Source organism: Lemur catta, chromosome 7 (assembly GCF_020740605.2).
Source record: "Lemur catta isolate mLemCat1 chromosome 7, mLemCat1.pri, whole genome shotgun sequence".
In the NCBI taxonomy this organism is placed as follows: Eukaryota; Metazoa; Chordata; class Mammalia; order Primates; family Lemuridae; genus Lemur; species Lemur catta.
Genome location: NC_059134.1, coordinates 49,660,798 through 49,679,409, shown reverse-complemented (window position 1 = coordinate 49,679,409; position 18,612 = coordinate 49,660,798). Strand labels below are relative to the sequence as shown.

Here is an 18,612-nt window from a genome sequence, read left to right as displayed (position 1 = left end):
ATCTGTGCCAAGTCCTTTACTATCTCTTAATTCTCACAATAGCCATATGAGGTAAGTATATTTTATAGATGGAGATTAAGTACTATGCCTAGGATGACACAATACAGAGCCAGGATTCTAACCTTGGCAGCAAAAGTTAAGAGTCTGCATTCTCTTAACCACTACTGGAATTCCAAATCCATTTCCCTCACCTTCACCTACACACAGCCTTTTTCCCTCTAACCTGATAAAACCCAAAAGTTAATCCCAAACCTGGAAGCAGTTTGTTATACTTGCTCCAGTTTCCTCTAGTTTCTTTCTGTACCAGTGAGGTAGGAAATACCAGAATAGGGTTGTAATCTGTTTTCCCCCTTTCCATAGTAATAGGATTTATCTGGGCTTGTGGCTGCTCAGGATAAGGACTAACTTCCCAGCTTCCCCTGCAGCTAAGATACCAAGTTGTGTCCGATAGGATGTGAGCAACAATGGTATGTGAAACCTTAGGGTCGTGCCCCTAAAGAGAAAGGGCTTGCCCATTTCTTGCCGCTTTCTTCTGGAATGTGAATGTGGTGGTGAGTACTGGACCTTGTCAATGAGCGCAATACCAGGATGTAGAGCAATAAGATAAGAAGCAAGGACACTGGAGCTGGTATGTTATCCCTAGAATGTTTACGCTGGCTGTAAGAAAGAAATAAACCTAATCTTATTTATTTATTTTCTTTGAAATTACATATGATCTACTAATAGATATATAAGAAAAAAACAGTAGACCCAATAACAACAAAACAAAAATCTGAATTTCCCTATGAGTTTCCTGAGAGTGGGTACTATATATCAAATAAATGTCTGCTGCATTTAAATGAATCATTAAGAAAAGCTTTGTTTTATGTAATAAATTTAAGATGGGTAAGTTAAGAAGCAGAGATAAGTTGGTTTCTGCCAATCAAAAATTTAAAAAAGGCACATAATAACCAGAACTCAATATTTAGCAACACTACAGATTTCATACTAAATGTTATACACTTGCAGTACAGCACACATCATTTTAAAATGTATTGTTTTAGTACATTATTAAAAAAAATCAATCTCTAGTTATATGGTTATAGTCACTTAAAATCCAAACAACTTTGTTATAATAATTTTTTATTTTATATAAAAATGTAATTATGCAATAGTTATTAGGAAAGTTAAATCCAATAATTAGTAGTTAGGCTAGGGAACAGTTTTCAGATTTTCAGCAGATACCAACAAAATTCTATACAATTTACACAGTTGTTCAAGCAAACATAAGAAAAATCTGGTTTAGTTTCTATGAACCATCAACAGGATAAGGACAAAAATGCCCTTCTATCTCACATAAATCAGGTTTTGAATGGTAGCTTTTCAATATAATAAAGACACATACAAAATAAAGACAAAATATCTCTTCCCATTCTAAAACACTTCTCTTTAGTCCACATATACTTTGAATAATCTTGTAGTAAGTTTCTGCTGCAACTGACAATGTTCAAAGTAAATCTAAGCTGGTTTAGTGTTCTAAGAAGACAACAGCAGCGGTAGTAGGAGCATTAATAGTACTTCCAGAATCTATAAAATCCCAATGCTATTGCCAGGCAGGCAAACACTGAGGCTGTGGAAAAAAAAGACTATATTACAGGTCATGTATTTGTGATTATTTTGCAGAGATAAACAGAATAATGTTATTTTCAATTTAAACAGAGCAAAAAACAAAGGAAATTCAACCAATTTTCTACTCTGTTTTTTATTCCCTAGAAAATTAAACTAAGGATAAAAAGATATTCTTAAGGGCAAGATTAATGCTAATTCTTAAAAGCTCCTGTATTTTAAAACAGAATAAGGGTGACAATAATTTAAAAATGTAGGTATCAGTTAGAATCTATAACTATTTAATATCATTAACATTAGCATTATTAATGATTAATAATTAATAAGCTCTGATTTCAGATCTTATGAAAAATGAAAAACTATCCTTCTTCCCTATATTAAAAAATTATGTAATTAGGCTACTAAAATCGACATCCATATATCTATGAGAAGAAAATTTTAGTTGCCTTTTCAATACATTTTAAAATAACTTCTCTCATAATTGTTAAAAAAATGAAATGTTAATGAAAACCCTTAAATAAAAAACTCAGTGAGGTAGAAGGAAAGGCATAAAAAGCATCAGGCTTTTCAAATCGTAAACACATAACCTGTTCTTTATGTTACATCATTTTAGATAGAAAGCCTTTCTGTTCTCCTAGCTTTAAGAAGTTAAATCTGAGTTAGGGACTCCCATAGTTGCTAACTTATTTAAACAGCCATTATGAATTTTTAAAATGGAGAATCTGAGATGAATGGCAAACTTTTATGACTAAAGACACAAGAAATTAGCCTTTCAAAGTAGAGTTATTCTAATTATAATGCATAAATCTAATTATACATTATCCTATTTGATCCCACTACTTACTGAAACTTGGTTAGTGACAAGATCATTTCCTTAATTTTTAGAAATGGGATTAGGCTTCTCTAAGACAATAAAACAGAATATTTGAGGAGAAATAATAACACTAAGTTTCTTGTCTTACTGCCATTGGGCAATTATACATTATCCCATTTGATCCTGCTACTATTGAACTTGCCAGGTAGTGTGCTAGTTTGCTGAGCAATTATATATACTACTTTATTCAACCATAATTAAAGCCCTATGAGATTAGTTTTATTATCCCCATTTTACAGATGAGGCAGCAAGCCTAAAACTATATTGCTAGCCAGTAGTAGAGCCAGGATTTAAGACTAAGTGTACCTGATGCCAAAGCTGTTTTTTGTTTTTTTCTTTAAAAACATTTTGTTTCCGTTATTTGTATTGTGACACCTGAAGGACTTGTCATTTTTTTGAGCCACATAGTGCTATCTAGGTAGTTACAGCCTCTGCTAACTTAAGAGCTTATAAGTTTTAGATAATCAAATGAACAATTATTCATTGTGAGGAGGGAATTATTTCATTCCTTTATGAGAATATACAACACAATTGTAACTACATTTAAGTTTCTTATTTCTTGTTGCTGTCATTTTAGCTTTTATGTGTCATTGTTATTGTTATGCTAACTATGGAGTCATCCCAAATTGCTTTTAAATTTGTTGTTTATCTTCTATGGCCTACCTAGGAGGCATTCTACATACAGTAAAATGTTTAGGTGAGCATGTGCCCTGGTACATTTTAAGCACTCTATAAACATTAGCTTTTATTATTTATCTGCCCAGACAGAATCTGCCACATTAACTATATAGATTAAATAGAAACTGCACTACCTTATAGCTCTTGCCTCTTTGGCAACAGTGTTCTGTGCCAAAGGGTGGTATCTGACCCAAGATGGACCTTCCAGACTCCTTTCATGGGATTTTCTTAATTGGAACTAAGGAAAGGGGATAATTTCTCCTGCTTAGTGAAACTGGAATAAGAGTGTCTATAAGCTATTAGTGGCAGTGTTTCCAACCCATGAAGGAAGCTAGTATGAGAAAATGAGGCAAACATTCAGAGACAACATAAAGAGTAAGTCTGATTCCAATTATCCTTGTGGTTAGGCTATACCTCTGCTCCTCCATAGTTCAATAGGAAACCAACACGTGCTCTTTTATGCCTAAGCTAGTTCAAGCTGGATATATAATACTTAACACTAAAAGAGTACTGACTGACATACGTTCAGAAGCCAAATAATCAAACTGATTAACATTTAAATTTGATAAGGATTTCTTCCCTAAGGGAAATGCAAAATCTTTAATGCTGGGGCTCTGACAGCTGAATGAAGATTTTTGCCCCTGTGTTCATGACTGAATGTGTGAATCGCAGATAAACGGTGTATTATTGTCTTACTGGCAACATCTCAGGTATTCTAGAACCCAACAGATCCACTTATGACATTAACTTCCCACCTGTTTAAAGTGTGGGATTCAGACTTCCTGAAAGGCTTACCAACAAAGCAGTAGTAACATATTTTGAGGTGGATAAAGAGAAATAAGTACTTTTGGTTGCAAATCCTCGGGAAAAAAGAAAAGAAGGATGATTTAGGAAACATCTTTTTCTAAATAATGACTAACTTGCTAATTTCTTTTGCCACTGCCTCTGAGTCTATTGGATTGTGCCTTGTATATATCCACTACTAAATGAAAGCTTTCTGGAGATCACCATCTTTTTTTTTTTTTTTTGAGGCAGAGTCTCACTCTGTTGCCCAGGCTAGAATGAGTGCCGTGGCGTCAGCCTAGCTCACAGCAACCTCAAACTCCTGGGCTCAAGTGATCCTTCTGCCTCAGCCTCTCGAGTAGCTGGGACTACAGGCATGCGCCACCATGCCCGGCTAATTTTTTCTATATATATTTTTAGCTGTCCATATAATTTCTTTCTATTTTTAGTAGAGACGGGGTCTCGCTCTTGCTCAGGCTGGTCTCGAACTCCTGAGCTCCAACGATCCGCCTGCCTGGGCCTCTCAGAGTGCTAGGATTACAGGCGTGAGCCACCGCGCCCGGCCGAGATCACCATCTTTAAAGTGAGGGTAAAAAGGATTTTGTTTTTAACTAAAATATTGACTCTTTAGGTAAATACTCTGAAGGAAGGTGAGTGGAATTTGAAGCCCTTCCTAATCTGTGTTGCTTGGGGATTGACTTTGAAATTGGGAATGAACACGCCAAACTAGGCTGTTTTGGAATTTCCTGAGCATCATAAGTGAACTGAAGGGCTCTGGTTCCAGAGACTTTGCTAGAGTAAGGGTTTTCAAAACTGGTTTTAGCCTTAGAATCCTTTTTTCAAATGAATCTTAAACAGAAGCCCAGGGTTTTAAAGAGATAAAAATTGAGCTACTCAAGTTAAAGAAAGGAAAGAGATACGTATCAGTTGAGGGCTGGGGGCTCCATCTTCATTCAACCCCACATCAGTGGTGACTGCCCAAAGAACCACTGATGGTATAAATCAGCAATTTTATTTTGGCCAGCAACTTGTTAAAATCAAAACTTTAAAAACGTGCATTATCTTTTTGATCCCCAGTTTTAAATTTGCATAGCAATTTGTTATATACAAATACTAGCACAAGGGCACAAAAATGTGTATGTGACATATATGGCTGTTCAGTTCAATACTGTTCTTAATAATGAAAAATTGGAAGCAGAATGCCTGTTAATAAAAGATTGGCTAAATAAATTATGGCATTTTTATATAAAGGAAATACTATACTTTCTAATAAACATTTGGTTAAATTTTTAAAAGTTGTGGAGTAGAGTGTAATATATGATCTAATTATTTTACAAAGTATATAAATAATTATATATAAAAGAAAAAACTTAGCAATATTTACTACTAATAGTAAATACACATGAGGAGGGGATTTGGAAGGCTTTTACTTTTACTACTTTTGAATTATATGAATAATTTATAATGAAAATATTTCTTTTTATAAAAAGAAAGAAAAAAGACAAATAATACTTCAGGGCATTTTTCTTAACTCATTGGGGCCCTGTAATTGGCTCAGGTCAAATGATACTTAAGGAGCTCAGTACGTGACAATCTAATATTTGGGTAAAATCTGTGCTGAGACAGTTGATTCAAGACAAGAGTTTATCACACACCACCACCAAGCTTGCTATGGTTTTAATGGCCTGTATAGACTGTATTGATCTTTCTCTCTAACTTCACTCAAATCCTCATGAAGGATATAAGCAATAAAAAGCAAATTTTCATTCTTTTTACTGTGGAATGTCTAGTTTATACTTGTATCATTTTGTACTTGTGTTTATATATTTCTTTGATATCCATACGCTTTCACCTATTAGTAAGTTACAGAGTTGCCTGTTAAATTTATATCCTGAGATTGGAACCTTCTTCAAGGAATACAGGGGAACAAGCAATAAAGAAGCCTTACAGCTCCTTCTGTTTTTTTTCTGTGCCTACATTGTCATCTTGGGAAATAGGAACTAACAGGTCCCTTTCTTCACAAAGAGCAGGGGAAAAAAAAAAAAAGAAAGAAAGGAACTAACAAGTCTGTAAATTAAATGTCAGTAATTCCTTTTTCTGACAAAGTCTTACCTGCAAGATAACGAATTGTCTCAAGTTTGTTAGACTCCATCAGTGTTTTTAAGGAAGCAATTTCAGTGTCAATTTTATTACTGGTCTCTGAAATAACACTTTTGGTTTGGTTATCCTGTAGTAAATAAGAATAAATAAGAGAACTAAATTTTTTCCCTATGTATTAAATGGACAAAAACATTTACACTAGAAACCCTCACTTATGGGCTAATTTGTGCATTACAAAAGTCTTAACTGGGTAAACACTAAAAGTACAGTGGTATTAAAAAAACATTAAATGAACACTACAAACTGACAAATCACATACCTTCTACTTTCCTATTTGAAGATCATTTCTTAGGATTATCACATACTGGGCATATTCTATTACAAACCTCCTAATAAAATATTTGATACCTAAATATATAAGATGATAAACTGAGAAGGAAAAGTTTTAGTCACAGAACTATCACTTTATGTGTGTAAAGTCCTTAGCATATTATAGATAAAACTTTAAATACATTCTGCAAATAAAAAAAAAAATCGAGGTTTATACTGTGAACTGGCACTAATATATTAAAGGAACTGGCAGAAATACCTGATGTGTAACACTGAATGCTACGTGTATAGGGGCCAAGGGGTAGGAGGGGAGATAAGAAGGGACCTAGAGCTCAGAAATGAGTTATGAGAGAATTTGCTTATTTCCTTGTTTATCGCCTTTATCTGGTCAAGAAGTAAGAGAAGAGATTAGTATCCTTGAAAGGACAAATGTGACCTTCTCTTCTATTAAATTATGAGCAAGAGTGATGGCCTTGAACTTTTAAGAAAAGGACTAGGCTGAGTCAGAAAACAGAGTTTTACTCAAGCCATAGAGATTATGTAATAATTACATTTTAGAATTATTGTTGAAATTTAAAAAAAGAATTATTAACAAGAGGCAGTAAGTAGTTCTGAGTATGGAGTTTAGACTCCAGGTTCTTTTCCAAGCTGTACCACTTATTAACTGGTGACCTTAAGCTCTCTGCCTCGTTTTCGAAATTGGTAAGATGGGAAGAATAGTGCCTACCTCACAGAGGGTGATAATGAAGTTTAAGTGAATTAACAGATACAAATAAAGCATGCAAAATAGGATCTGGCACATTAACAGAAATACTTACTATGATTTTTCAGAATTTTAAGATACTTAACTGAGCCTAGGCACTCATTTAAATACCAATTGTGAAATATTAACACCAATAGTGAATCTTTGTCTTTTAAAGAGTAGTTATTTTCTATATAAAAATAATTTAGTTTTAAAAAAGTATGCTATGTGGAAAGTTTGATTCTCACTCTGAAGTCATAGCTCACGTATGACTGTCTACCTGGTAGTAGCTTCCATAAAATGCTGGCTAACTATAATAGCTATGAGGAAACCATATATTCTACAGGGCTAGCTCTTTAAAGTCCAAACTTAGAAACTGATAGACATAAACGCAGTTATACAAGGCATAAGAGCTGTATAAAAGAGAAATTTTTACGTACTACTTTACCTTTTTCGTAAATTCTGTGGTTGCTTCCATAAGTTGCTTTTCTTGATCTGTAAACTATAGGATATGAAGCAGCAAAAAGTTTAAAAAACAAAAAAAGACTAAAAAGGAATAAGTAACAAAGAAAGTATGTTTGAAAGCACATTACCATATCTGTTACTCTGCTCCTTTCTAGGTTGATGTCCAGTTTATTATCTGCTCTGATTCTACTGGTTTCATGCTTTAAAGGAAATAAAAATATTTTTTTAAAAACAATCTTATAATGAATATTCTGAAATTAATAAGTAGAAAAAAAATTTCACTTACTATTAGTTGTTGCTTGACATGGTCTAATTCAATTTTCATTTTCTAGGTATAAGAAAGATCACATGCAATTAGCAGTAAACCAAAAGTCCATATCATGATTTCTTTTAAAAATCTGAAACCCTGTATTAGCAAAATTTGGACACTCTATGGATTTCTAATACAGAATTTGATAAAGAAAAAATTTTAAAAAGAAACTAATAATCTATCATATTCAGAAAATAACTCTTATGAACAAAACATTAGAAAATGCATTTGTATTTTAATATTAAATTCTACTTTTAAAAATGATTTCTAAATTTGAAAATATTTAAGCTAGAGGATAATACAACTTAAAATTCTGATTTAACTACAAAAACATAGTTTTCTTTTAAGTGATAAACACAATTAGTACAGGATCAAGTCAAACCAAAAATGCCATATTACTTTCAGTTCTGAGAACATTGTACTATGAGCTACACTAGAAATTTTAAAGAATAAATATAGAACTCAAAGATTTTCCCTTTTATGTGACTTTTGTATGTATAAGATATAACTCCTATTCTTCAGTGTGCAAAAACCTATAATTTATATATAGAAAGACTAGGTATGGTTAAATAAACAGGATACATTTTATCTAAAAACTTGTTAATTGTTTAATAACCACATAAAATTGTTAGTTGGTCTTAATAACTTACTCACCAAGTAAAACACTTGTGAGATCAGTTATTTTTAAAAAATTTTTTCTTTTATACCCTATTTTTACTGTAGAGGTCAGTTATTTTATGGGTAATAAATTAAAATTTGTATCACCTCATTCTCTGCTCTCAGATTTGCAAATTCACTTTTCTCTAGGATGACCATGTCTTTCCTGATGGAGTCCAAATGAGCCATTAGCTGTTGTACAGTTATTTCCTAGAAAACAAAATAAAAATAACCTGGTGATTTATGGAATGCCATCCTTTTATTTATGGAATTGTTTTCATGAAATCTAAAAGATTTTGTTAACATGCTACAACCTATGATGATTGGCTAAGTAAAAAAAATATGAAACCGAAATACAGAAATGAAAAAAAGGAGATTTAAGAAAGAAAAAAGTATTTCCCACGGAAGAGAAATAAATGTCTAGGTCTTTTAATGAAAAGAATTCCAATAAAATGCTTACTCTTAGCTCCTAAGAGTTCCTCAACAAATAATGTTTTGTTTTTATTTTTTTGATACCTAAATGGAAAGGCTTTTTATCATCTTTTATTGCTTTGAATTTGGGGGATTCTCTACCATTGGAAAATTCCATGGCATTGGATAAGACTCAGAAGTCATGCAGTAAAACAAAATAGATAGATGTATGGTTAAAAGAATTGCTCTTTGTCGGCATAATTAGTTGCGTTTAAATTCTTGCCTATCTTCCTGATACCTGACACTACAGAGAATTTGCAAAAGGTGGCCCCTACCTGATAGATTTATAAGCTTTTACTTTGCTTGGGAGGGACATTTTTGTAGAAATGACTTAAGAAAATATAATTGTTACAGGTTGAACATTCCTAATCTGAAATGTTTCAAAGTCTGAAACTTTTTGAGCACTGACATGATGCTCAAAGGAAATGCTCATTGGAGCATTTCAGATTTTGGATTTGGATGCTCAGCTGGTAAGTACAATGCAAATATTCCAAAATCTGAAATCCAAAACACTTCTGGTCCCACGCATTTTGAATAAAGGATACTCAATCTGTACCACTAAGCTTCTTAAAATTAGGTAGCTTGCTAACTCATCATTTATCTTTCTTTACCAAAAGTAAGAGCAGATGAGGGTGTAACTTTGATAAGGACTCTGTATAATAGAGTTTATAAACAAAACTTCAAAAGCCCAAACAAGAACAGGATCACTAGCCGGAACTCCCATTTTTAAAGTCACAATTTGTAGCCAGTGGTAGCTTGGGTGAGAAAGATTATTTAAAAACTGACATGACTTTTAGAAAAGAGAGAGTATAACAATTCGAGACACATGACCAAGAAATGACTCAGTCATCAAAGGGTCTGGAACGCACACATCTTCTCCAAGAACAATTTTCAGATGGCACAGTCACATAAAGTAGAGGTTAAAAGTGAGTTCTGGAGTCAGGCTGTCTGGGTTTGAATTCAAACTCTACCATTTATTGTGAGATTTTGGAAAGTTATTTAACTTCTTTGGTCTCCTCATTGGTAAAATGGAAATAATACTAGTACCTATACTTTATAGTTATTCTGAGGATTAAATGAGATAATGTAGGTATAATGGTGCTTAAAATAGTACTTGGCACATGGTTAGCACTCATTGTTAGTTATTGATGGCTAAAGCAGGACAGTCTGACTCTAATGTTTTGATGTGAAAGAAGTTTTGACTTAACTATTAATCTTATAATAATAAAAAAATGTTTTTAGCTGTGTACAACAGATATTCCTGATTCTTATGCCTTCCCTAACCCTCATAATAATAATATTGGGGAGGGAGTTTATTCTTTTTATTCAATTCTGCTTGAAATATTTGTGAGAATTAGTTCAGAAGTCATATTAGATGTGGCATCTAGGGGCTATTGGTCCTGTTCTGCCCACGTATCATTACAAACGAGTTTTACGACACTGAATATAATGTATATTTATTACTGAGACTACATAGGGAAGAGCTGGAAATGTAATTATAGATTTCTTTAAATACAGATTCAAAAGGCCTACAACAGCACAGGTGTCCCTCTTGAAAAACTTTAAATGGAAAGATACAATCCATTGTTAAGTAGTCACCTCAGTTAAGTGTGCTTGTTGTAACTATTGTGGAGCCATCAGAATATTCAGATTATAAGCGAATTCACAATATAATTGAATTCTTAGATTGAGGAGACTCGACTTAGTATGGCCCTTTCTGAAGTGATCAAAGTATACAGCTTGTATGTCTGATGGCCCTGAGCCTTAGCTCCATCCTTCATGACATCTTTGAGCCTTATTCTATCCTAGGTCAGCAATGGGGTTAGGCTCAAGGGTGGAACCGTATTTTAATTTCACATACCAGTAATAAAAAAGCCAAAAGTTTAATAGTAATATTCGTATACCCAATCCTACATTTTGCATGTAGGATTACATAGTCCTAGCAGCATGAAGACTCCTCAAATCATAGTTTTAATTCACTTCTTATAGGTAAAATTATAAAAATGTAAGAGTAAATTGCTTTATTAAAAATGTCAATAGCTCCATATAGCTCTTTCAGGCTAGCTCAGAGCTTTGTGGGAACTAATTAAATGCTTGGCTTTTTCTTTAGTGGATTTAGCTATGATCCCAAATAAGCTAGCTAAAATAATGCATATACAAATTTAAAGGTAAATTAAAGGTAGGGGTTGAATGTTTTAATTCTAAGTGTCTATTTGGACATTATAGTAAAAATCTTTAAAAGCTTTTGATTCTCAAAAGTGACTCTTAAAGTAATGAAATTTTATGCAAGAGATTCTAATTTTATGTGAGAAATCCTTATTTTTCTCTCCATGCTGTAAAATATTTATCTGAGGAAGATTAGACTTGAAAAACTAAAATTTTAAAAATATAACCATAGGAAGAAAACAGATTCTTGAACACAGTGAATTATTCATGACTGACAGAAATGAATTATTATTCCAGTTAAGCTCATTTAGCTTATTCTATCCTTTATATAAAATTACTGCTTTTAGTCCGTATCACTACAATGAAAACTTGCAAATTACTCCTGAGTCTGTCTTCCATGGCAAAATAGAATTTAGCCTACTTTTTGAGGTTGTTAGAGATTAAATAATATATGAAAAGTACCCAGCACTGTGCCTCTTATATCTTAAGTTCTTAGTAAATAGCATTATTTGACCTTAAAGATTTTTATCTCCAGTCAAATTAAATCATCTTAGCCAGGAAATTTATTAAGTTGTTCCTTGGCATACAAGTCCCTTCCAGCTTTCCAAGTCTGTGAAAATTAGCCACAACATACATGTGACAGCAATCAAATGTACTTACTATATAGAAAGGTTAGTGCTTCTGTGGTGGGCTTTCTAGGGGAAAAAAGTTGTTTCACTAACAATGAAAGATTTGGTAAAATTCTGTTCTCCCTGTTACAATAATCTTGTTACAATTATTTTAACTCTTCAGCCTCTTTAGATACTAACTTTACTCTCTCCTCTCTCTCTCTCTCTTTCTTTCTTTTGTGTTTTTTGTGGTCCCTTTAGAGAGAACAAGGAAGACACAGGTGTGTCTGGAAGGCCTACAGAGATGTAGTTATGAAAAATATTACCTAATGAAACTGTCAGAAGTGACAAAATGAATATATTACCTGTTGAGCTTGAGTGACCATCTCCTTATAGGTAGTATCCAGGGTGACATTTGATAAAGTGGCTAATGCTGATACAATTGTTTCTGCTTGTGTTTTGTCAAATCCTGTAGGCAGCAAACAGGTATTTGTATTTTTAAAAAAGTATGCATTCTTATCAGAATAGAACCTTCCACAAGACTTAAGTTTTTATACTTTTAAAAAAATGGTTACAATTAAATATTTGGTAGATAAAAGCACTCTGCAATTTTAATTCCCACTGTCTTCCCTCACATCTACATCAACACTGGATATTCCTAGTCCTTTTTATTTAAAAAATTTTTTTAGAGACAGGGTCTTGCTCTGTCGCCCAGGCTGGAGTGTAGTGGCCCGATCATTGCTCACTGTAACTTTGACCTCCTGGGCTCAAGCAATCATCCACCTCAACCTCCCAAGTAGCTGGGACTGCAGGCATGTGCTACCATGCCTGGCTCATTTTTTAAAAAATTTCTTGTAGAGACAGGGTCTTGCTATGTTGCCTAGGTTGGTCTTGAACTCCTGGCCTCAAGCAATTCTCCATTCTCAACCTCCAGAAGTACTAGGATTACAGGTGCTGAGCCTGCAATCAGGCCCGGCCAGCCTTTTTTATTTTTGAGTATGTAATTGGCATTAAAAAATGGTCTTGCATTATTATTTTAATTTGTACTTAAATTTACATTTCCTTGATTGATAGTGAGGTTAAGCACCTTTACACATATTTTTTGGTTATTTATATTTAGTTTTCTGTGTGCAAATTGTTTAAAGCTTTTGCCCACTTTTTCTATAAAGTTGTTGACCTTTTACATTTAGCTTTTCATCTATCTGAAACTTAGTTTTCAATAAGGTGATCTAATACATGTTTTCCCAATGGCTTGTCATTCATTATACCTCATTTATTAAATAATCCTTTGTTTCCCTAATTTGTAATGCCTCCATCACATGCTAAATTCATATACATGCCTCTGAATACCATGAGGTTCTATTAATCAACTTTTCTATTCCTGTAATAACACATGATTTTAATTACTCTTTTGATAGATGGTATTTTTTGTGTTGTTCTTTGATTTTTTTTCTATTATTCTTGAACATTTGTACTTCCACATAGACTTTAGTATCAGCCTAGGAACACTAGTTTTTTCTTTTTTGTTTTATAATTTTTTTTTTTGAGACAGAGTCTCACTTTGTTGCCTGGGCTAGAGTGAGTGCCGTGGTGTCAGCCTAGCTCACAGCAACCTCAAACTCCTGGGCTTAAGGGATCCTACTGCCTCAGCCTCCCGAGTAGCTGGGACTACAGACATGCGCCACCATGCCCGGCTGATTTTTTCTATATATATTTTTAGTTGGCCATATAATTTCTTTCTATTTTTAGTAGAGACGGGGTGTCGCTCAGGCTGGTCTCGAACTCCTGACCTCGAGCGATCCACCCGCCTCAGCCTCCCAGAGGGCTAGGATTACAGGCGTGAGTCACTGCGCCCGGCCAGTTTTTTCTTTTTACGTAACTGGAATCATTCTGCACTTATAATTTTACATAATGCTGTTTTCAATTAACATATTTCGAGCATTTCCCATATCAGTAAATATTTTTCAAGCATTACGCTTTTTAATCACTGTAAAATATTTCATTGTATGGATGGCATTTCTATTTAAATAGTCTCAGTTTTCGTAATAGTGATATTATCTTGACTAGGCAATTTATTGTATGAATGCTGTTATTTTTCTTCTTTCAAGAGGTATTCATGTCTCTCACCATGAGTTTCCAAGTCGTGCACCAATGCATGGGTATCAAAAGTTAATTTCCTTTGTTCTAAAGGAGTTATGTCCACTGGCCTCCTATCATATCCTTCCTTGGTTGTCGTGGTGAAGAAATCTGAAAAGAGAACACAATGCCTTTTTTTTTCCTTGTAGTAACCGATAGAGGTATCATACTATAGCTTCTATATCATTTTCTCCATCTATTATAATATAGTTCCAGCTCTTCTAATTAGGAATTTTATAATCATACACAAGTTAACTGACTCTCCTTAGCCTCTCTTATCTGACATTATTCTGTACATAGCAAACTTTCAACAAATGTTTCCTTACCTTCTTTCAGTATTCAGAAATGTTTTGTTAAGAGTCAGTCTAAGATTGTAAGATAATGTACGTCAAATGCTTTGGATATCATTGCCTCAACTCTAACTGCTGAAGAGCAGAAACTGCCCAACTTTGACTATGTGTGCTGAGGAGGATATGTACAACATACATTGTTGTATGGGATATGAAGGATATGTACAACATATATTCCTTATATATGTTCAAATATTTATGTAATATTTTGCTTAGTTCCCACAATCCTGAGGTAGGTGCTGATACCCTCCCTGGCAGTAGGACTTAAGTTTCACTCCTCTTTAGAGGCAATAAAGCCCGTGGATATTTGTAGTAGGGTGTTATGAGCAGTTCAACTCATAAGCGCTCCTTAGCGTCTTTGCAGGGGTATTAATAAGTAGAGGTGAAAAACCAGAATCAGTGTTTCCAGCTCAAGGTGGAATAACAGACCCTTAGTAACTTAAAAAGTTCCCAGAACTTAAACATCTGTCCAAACCTCCAAATCTTTGTTACTTTTGATTCTGTCATACTTATGTTACATTGTTTTGTTTTGTTTTGTTTTTTTACAGTGAGAAACAAATTCAGAGTTTAAAGGCTTCACAAAGCAACTAGGTCATATATTGTGGATTAGAACTCTGGCCTATCTTATACCAAGCTCCTTTTTATTGGAGAAGTCCAGAGTTTATTTTTGAAAAAACATGGAAAATGGTGTTTCATTAAATCTAAGCTATAAGCTTTATATTAATTTACTGCTAACTTTAGAGCTGAAACACTTCAGTGACATGGCTGGTTATTTTTCTGTCAGGAACTCAAAGAATGGGCATTACAGCATATGTTCTTAAATGCTCGTCTATTAACATGTGCTGTACTAGTTGCATCAGAATTGCCAGGATTCATACATTAAATAATATACTAAGAGATCTCTGGGCTCCACCCCTAGAGAGGGACTTGGTAGTTCTGAGATAGGGCCTGAGAATCTCTATTTTTAAAAGCATTTCTAGTGTTTCTGATGTTCTAAGTTTGCATAGTAGTAATGAACTAGGAGTCCAGCACTATTGGGCATAAAACAAAGACAAATCACATTACCTTCCTATGTCTTTGCTTATTTATCTTTAAAAAGGGAACTGGACTAGATGATAACTAAGGTCCTTCTATGGGTTAGAGGTCAAAAGAGTTTCAAATTCCATGATTACTGACATTAGGCAAATTTAGTCTCCTTGTATACAGTAAACATTCAAACTTGTTTAGTGAGGAAGGACACAAATTGTATTAGTTGTAAGAAGAGACTTAAGGTTTCTCTAATAACACTCAGACTCAAGTGGGATAACTCCATTAAGTTAAAACATTAAACTTTACTTATGGTGATATATTTTCCAGTATGATATGTACTTCAAAGTTCATTCTCTAAAAATGTTTAATTTTATGTTTTCATTTGCATATATAAACAAAGTATATCTCTAAAAGTTAACAAAGATGAGATATGGATGATTTTCTAGGATTCAAAAAATGCTACCGCCTTTTTGCAAAGTCCATTATAATGTGTGTGCATGCTAAACACCCAAATATGTAACCAGACCTTGTGAATGGCCCTGCCAGCTAAACAGCAATCTTACAAATCAGCAGTCCCCAACCATGTTGGCACCAGGGACTGGTTTCATGGACTACAGATTTTCCACGGATTTGGGGAGGCAGGAGAGGGAGGGGATGGTTTCAGGATGATCCAAGCACATTGCATTTATTCTGCAATCTTCTCTGCTAATGGTAATCTGTATTTGTAGCTGCTCTCCAGCACTAGCATCATTGCCTCAGCTCCACCTCAGATCAGGCATTAAATTTCTTACAAGGAGTGCGCAACCTAGATCCCTCGCATGCACAGTTTACAGTAGGGTTCCTGGTCCTATGAGAATCTAATGCCTCCGCTGATCTGACAGGAGGCAGAGCGGTGATGCCAGTGATGAGGAGCAGCTGTAAGTACAGATGAAGCTTGGCTTGCTCGCCCACCGCTCACCTGCTGTGCAGCCCGATTCCTGACAGGCCACGGGCTGATATGGGTCTATATAGGTCCTTAGCCTACGGGTTGGGGAACCACGGCTGATCAGCAACTGCACTTTTGACTACAGCTGTCACTGGTGTGAGTAAAATGAAACAACGAGCAACAAAGTGAAACTTTAGAGCACAATTAACAGTGTAGAGGTGGAAAGATGTGTTTGGGTACTGAATGGCAAAGTTTACCTGGCAATTAAGATTCAAGAAGGTAAACAATACTAAATATGAGGTAACTGTTTTGTGGACAACTGTAAAGAGTATGAAAATTGGGAAAACAAACAAAAACAAGCCAACTGTTGAAACATTTCTCAGAATAAAGTCAGATGTTCTTCATGATGCACTTTTTTTTTTTTTTTGAATGGCTACGATGTGATTGCAAAGTACTGAGAATTACAGCGAGGATAAAGCAAACCTGACGGGCTCGAGGCTAGAACCTAAGTCTAAATTCAGACAGGCCACAAAAGAAATCGGGACACCCCCAAACAAGGATCACCCTACACTTGCTCCTGAGAGACCTACGAAATTACTAGCCTCATGTCACAGAAAAAACGGAAACAAGACTCAGAAAGGAGTCGGGCGAGATGCCCAGGCCTTCAGAGCCTGGCTCTCAGAAGAGAAAGGCGGTTGGTTCTCTTTTCAGTCCTGGAACTCTGGGGCGAGCTGGGGCATTGCTATCGCCAGCATCAGGCGTGGGCTGCGGAGGGCGTGGCGCCTTCGCCTCCCGCTAGCTTAGCAGGCACAACCCGCGGGAACCGAATCCCCAGAGAGCGCTCGGGCATCGTTAACATGGTGCCTCGTCTCACCTCTCCGCAGGACCGGCGGGAAATGCCCCCGGAGAGTTGAAACCCAGCAGCTCCCGCTGCTTTTAGAATTCAAGAGCCGCCAAGCCCACCAACTCCTCATGTCCTCAAAGTTTTCCGGTTGGAGGTAAGAGGCGGAAGTCGGGCTGAATCTCGCTCAGGCTTTCGGGAAAGGTAGTTCTGGCGCCTCAAGAATGCTGGGAAATGTAGTTTTCGATCTGTCGCACGCCAAACTCCCAGCGCAGGCGCGGACCGCGGCCCCTCAAAGCTGTGCTTCTTCACAGACGGCCTCGCAGTTCACTAGCATGGCTTAGAGCTTCTCCGCTTCTCCCACCGCCCCTTTCCGACCTGCGCACACCGTTACCGCCCTAAGACAGCGGGATCTTGTCGGAGAACCTTCCGGCGCCGATTTCCTGGCAAGGAGTCCAGCGGCAGTTTCCCACTACTTAGCAAGCGGCCATCGCGCGCTCGGGTCGGCGGGAGGCGGAGGCATATCTAGCCGCGCAGCCGCCTGGGGCCCGAGGTCCCGGCCGCTGAGCATCCTGGAGGACCGTGCGTGGCTCCGACGCCGACGAAACCTGGGAAACGTAGTCCAGCGAGCAGCTCGTTCATGCCTCTTCACATCCTCCTGCTTCGCCCTCTGGTGCACGGGAAGACCAACCACTTTGGCTGGTTTATTCCGTCTCTTCAGAGCAACTGAATTCCTCCGTGGACCTCATTTTCACTATTTATCCCTCTCAGACCTCAGTCACTCCGGACTTTGCTTCGCATGGTAAAATGCCGAAAGTGGCAATGCGCAGTAGTTGCTGTGGTGTCGAATGCGTTAATATACGTGAATACTGTCTGTAAATCCTAAAATGGTGCACAGTCGTTAGTTAGGTTTTAGTGGCTTAATTATTTTCACAGGAATCTAAACAGTTACCGCCGGGTTTCCTATCAGTATGTATTCAAAGCTTTGTTGAGAGTCAGCTGTGTAACAAGCACCATTCTAGGTAGGCATTGAGGCGCATTAAAAGAACAAAACTTGATTCCCGCCAGCAAGGGCTTTAACAGATAATTCATGGAGAGGAAACAGAAATTGCTATTTTAAAAACTGGAAAAAAGTTTAATCTCACTACTAAAAAAAAAAAAGGGAAAAGAAAAAAACATTTTTACCTATCAAAGGGTTTTTTTGAAAAATAACAATTCTCAATGCTACTGAACATGCAATTAGATAGGTTACTCACGCTGCTGGCAGAAGTGTGAATAAGTACAGCGTATTTGGAAAGAAACTAAATAGTATATATAAAACTAAAAAGTGAATAGCCAGAGTTTCACTTCTGAGAAGGTATCCTGAGAAAATAATCATATCTGTAGCTAAGATTTTTAAAAATGATGGCTATTACAATGTTATTTATAGCAGTGAAAAATTAGAAATAATCTAAATATTCAAAAGTGACTCAATGACTTGCAAAAGGGAGACTGAGGCAGGAGGATCACTTGAGCCCAGGAGTTTGAGGTTGCAGTTAGCTA

The 18,612-nt window shown here is 35.8% G+C and overlaps 1 protein-coding gene across 1 annotated transcript; it reads right to left on the bottom strand.

Moving 5' to 3' along the window:
* Positions 1 to 1,105: 1,105 nt before the first annotated feature.
* Positions 1,106 to 17,617, bottom strand: CCDC90B (coiled-coil domain containing 90B). The gene is made up of 9 exons (XM_045557239.1): positions 17,104 to 17,617; positions 13,917 to 14,036; positions 12,155 to 12,258; positions 8,653 to 8,754; positions 7,864 to 7,905; positions 7,706 to 7,777; positions 7,561 to 7,614; positions 6,053 to 6,167; positions 1,106 to 1,609 (listed from the first exon to the last, which is right to left on the bottom strand). Exons 1-9 carry the CDS (start codon positions 17,201 to 17,203, stop codon positions 1,548 to 1,550), a joined length of 771 nt encoding a protein of 256 aa, XP_045413195.1. The 5' UTR covers positions 17,204 to 17,617; the 3' UTR covers positions 1,106 to 1,547.
* Between the last annotated feature and the right edge of the window lie 995 nt (positions 17,618 to 18,612).

Excerpts from the sequence above, each read along its gene's own strand:
- CCDC90B (XM_045557239.1), bottom strand. The coding sequence starts at position 17,203 with ATGAGGAGTTGGTGGGCTTGGCGGCTCTTGAATTCTAAAAGCAGCGGG. Across the intron at positions 8,755-12,154 it reads TGGTCACTCAAGCTCAACAG|GAAATAACTGTACAACAGCT; the intron begins GTAATATATTCA and ends TTTGTTTTCTAG. Across the intron at positions 7,906-8,652 it reads ATCTGAGAGCAGAGAATGAG|AAAATGAAAATTGAATTAGA; the intron begins GTGATACAAATT and ends TCTTATACCTAG.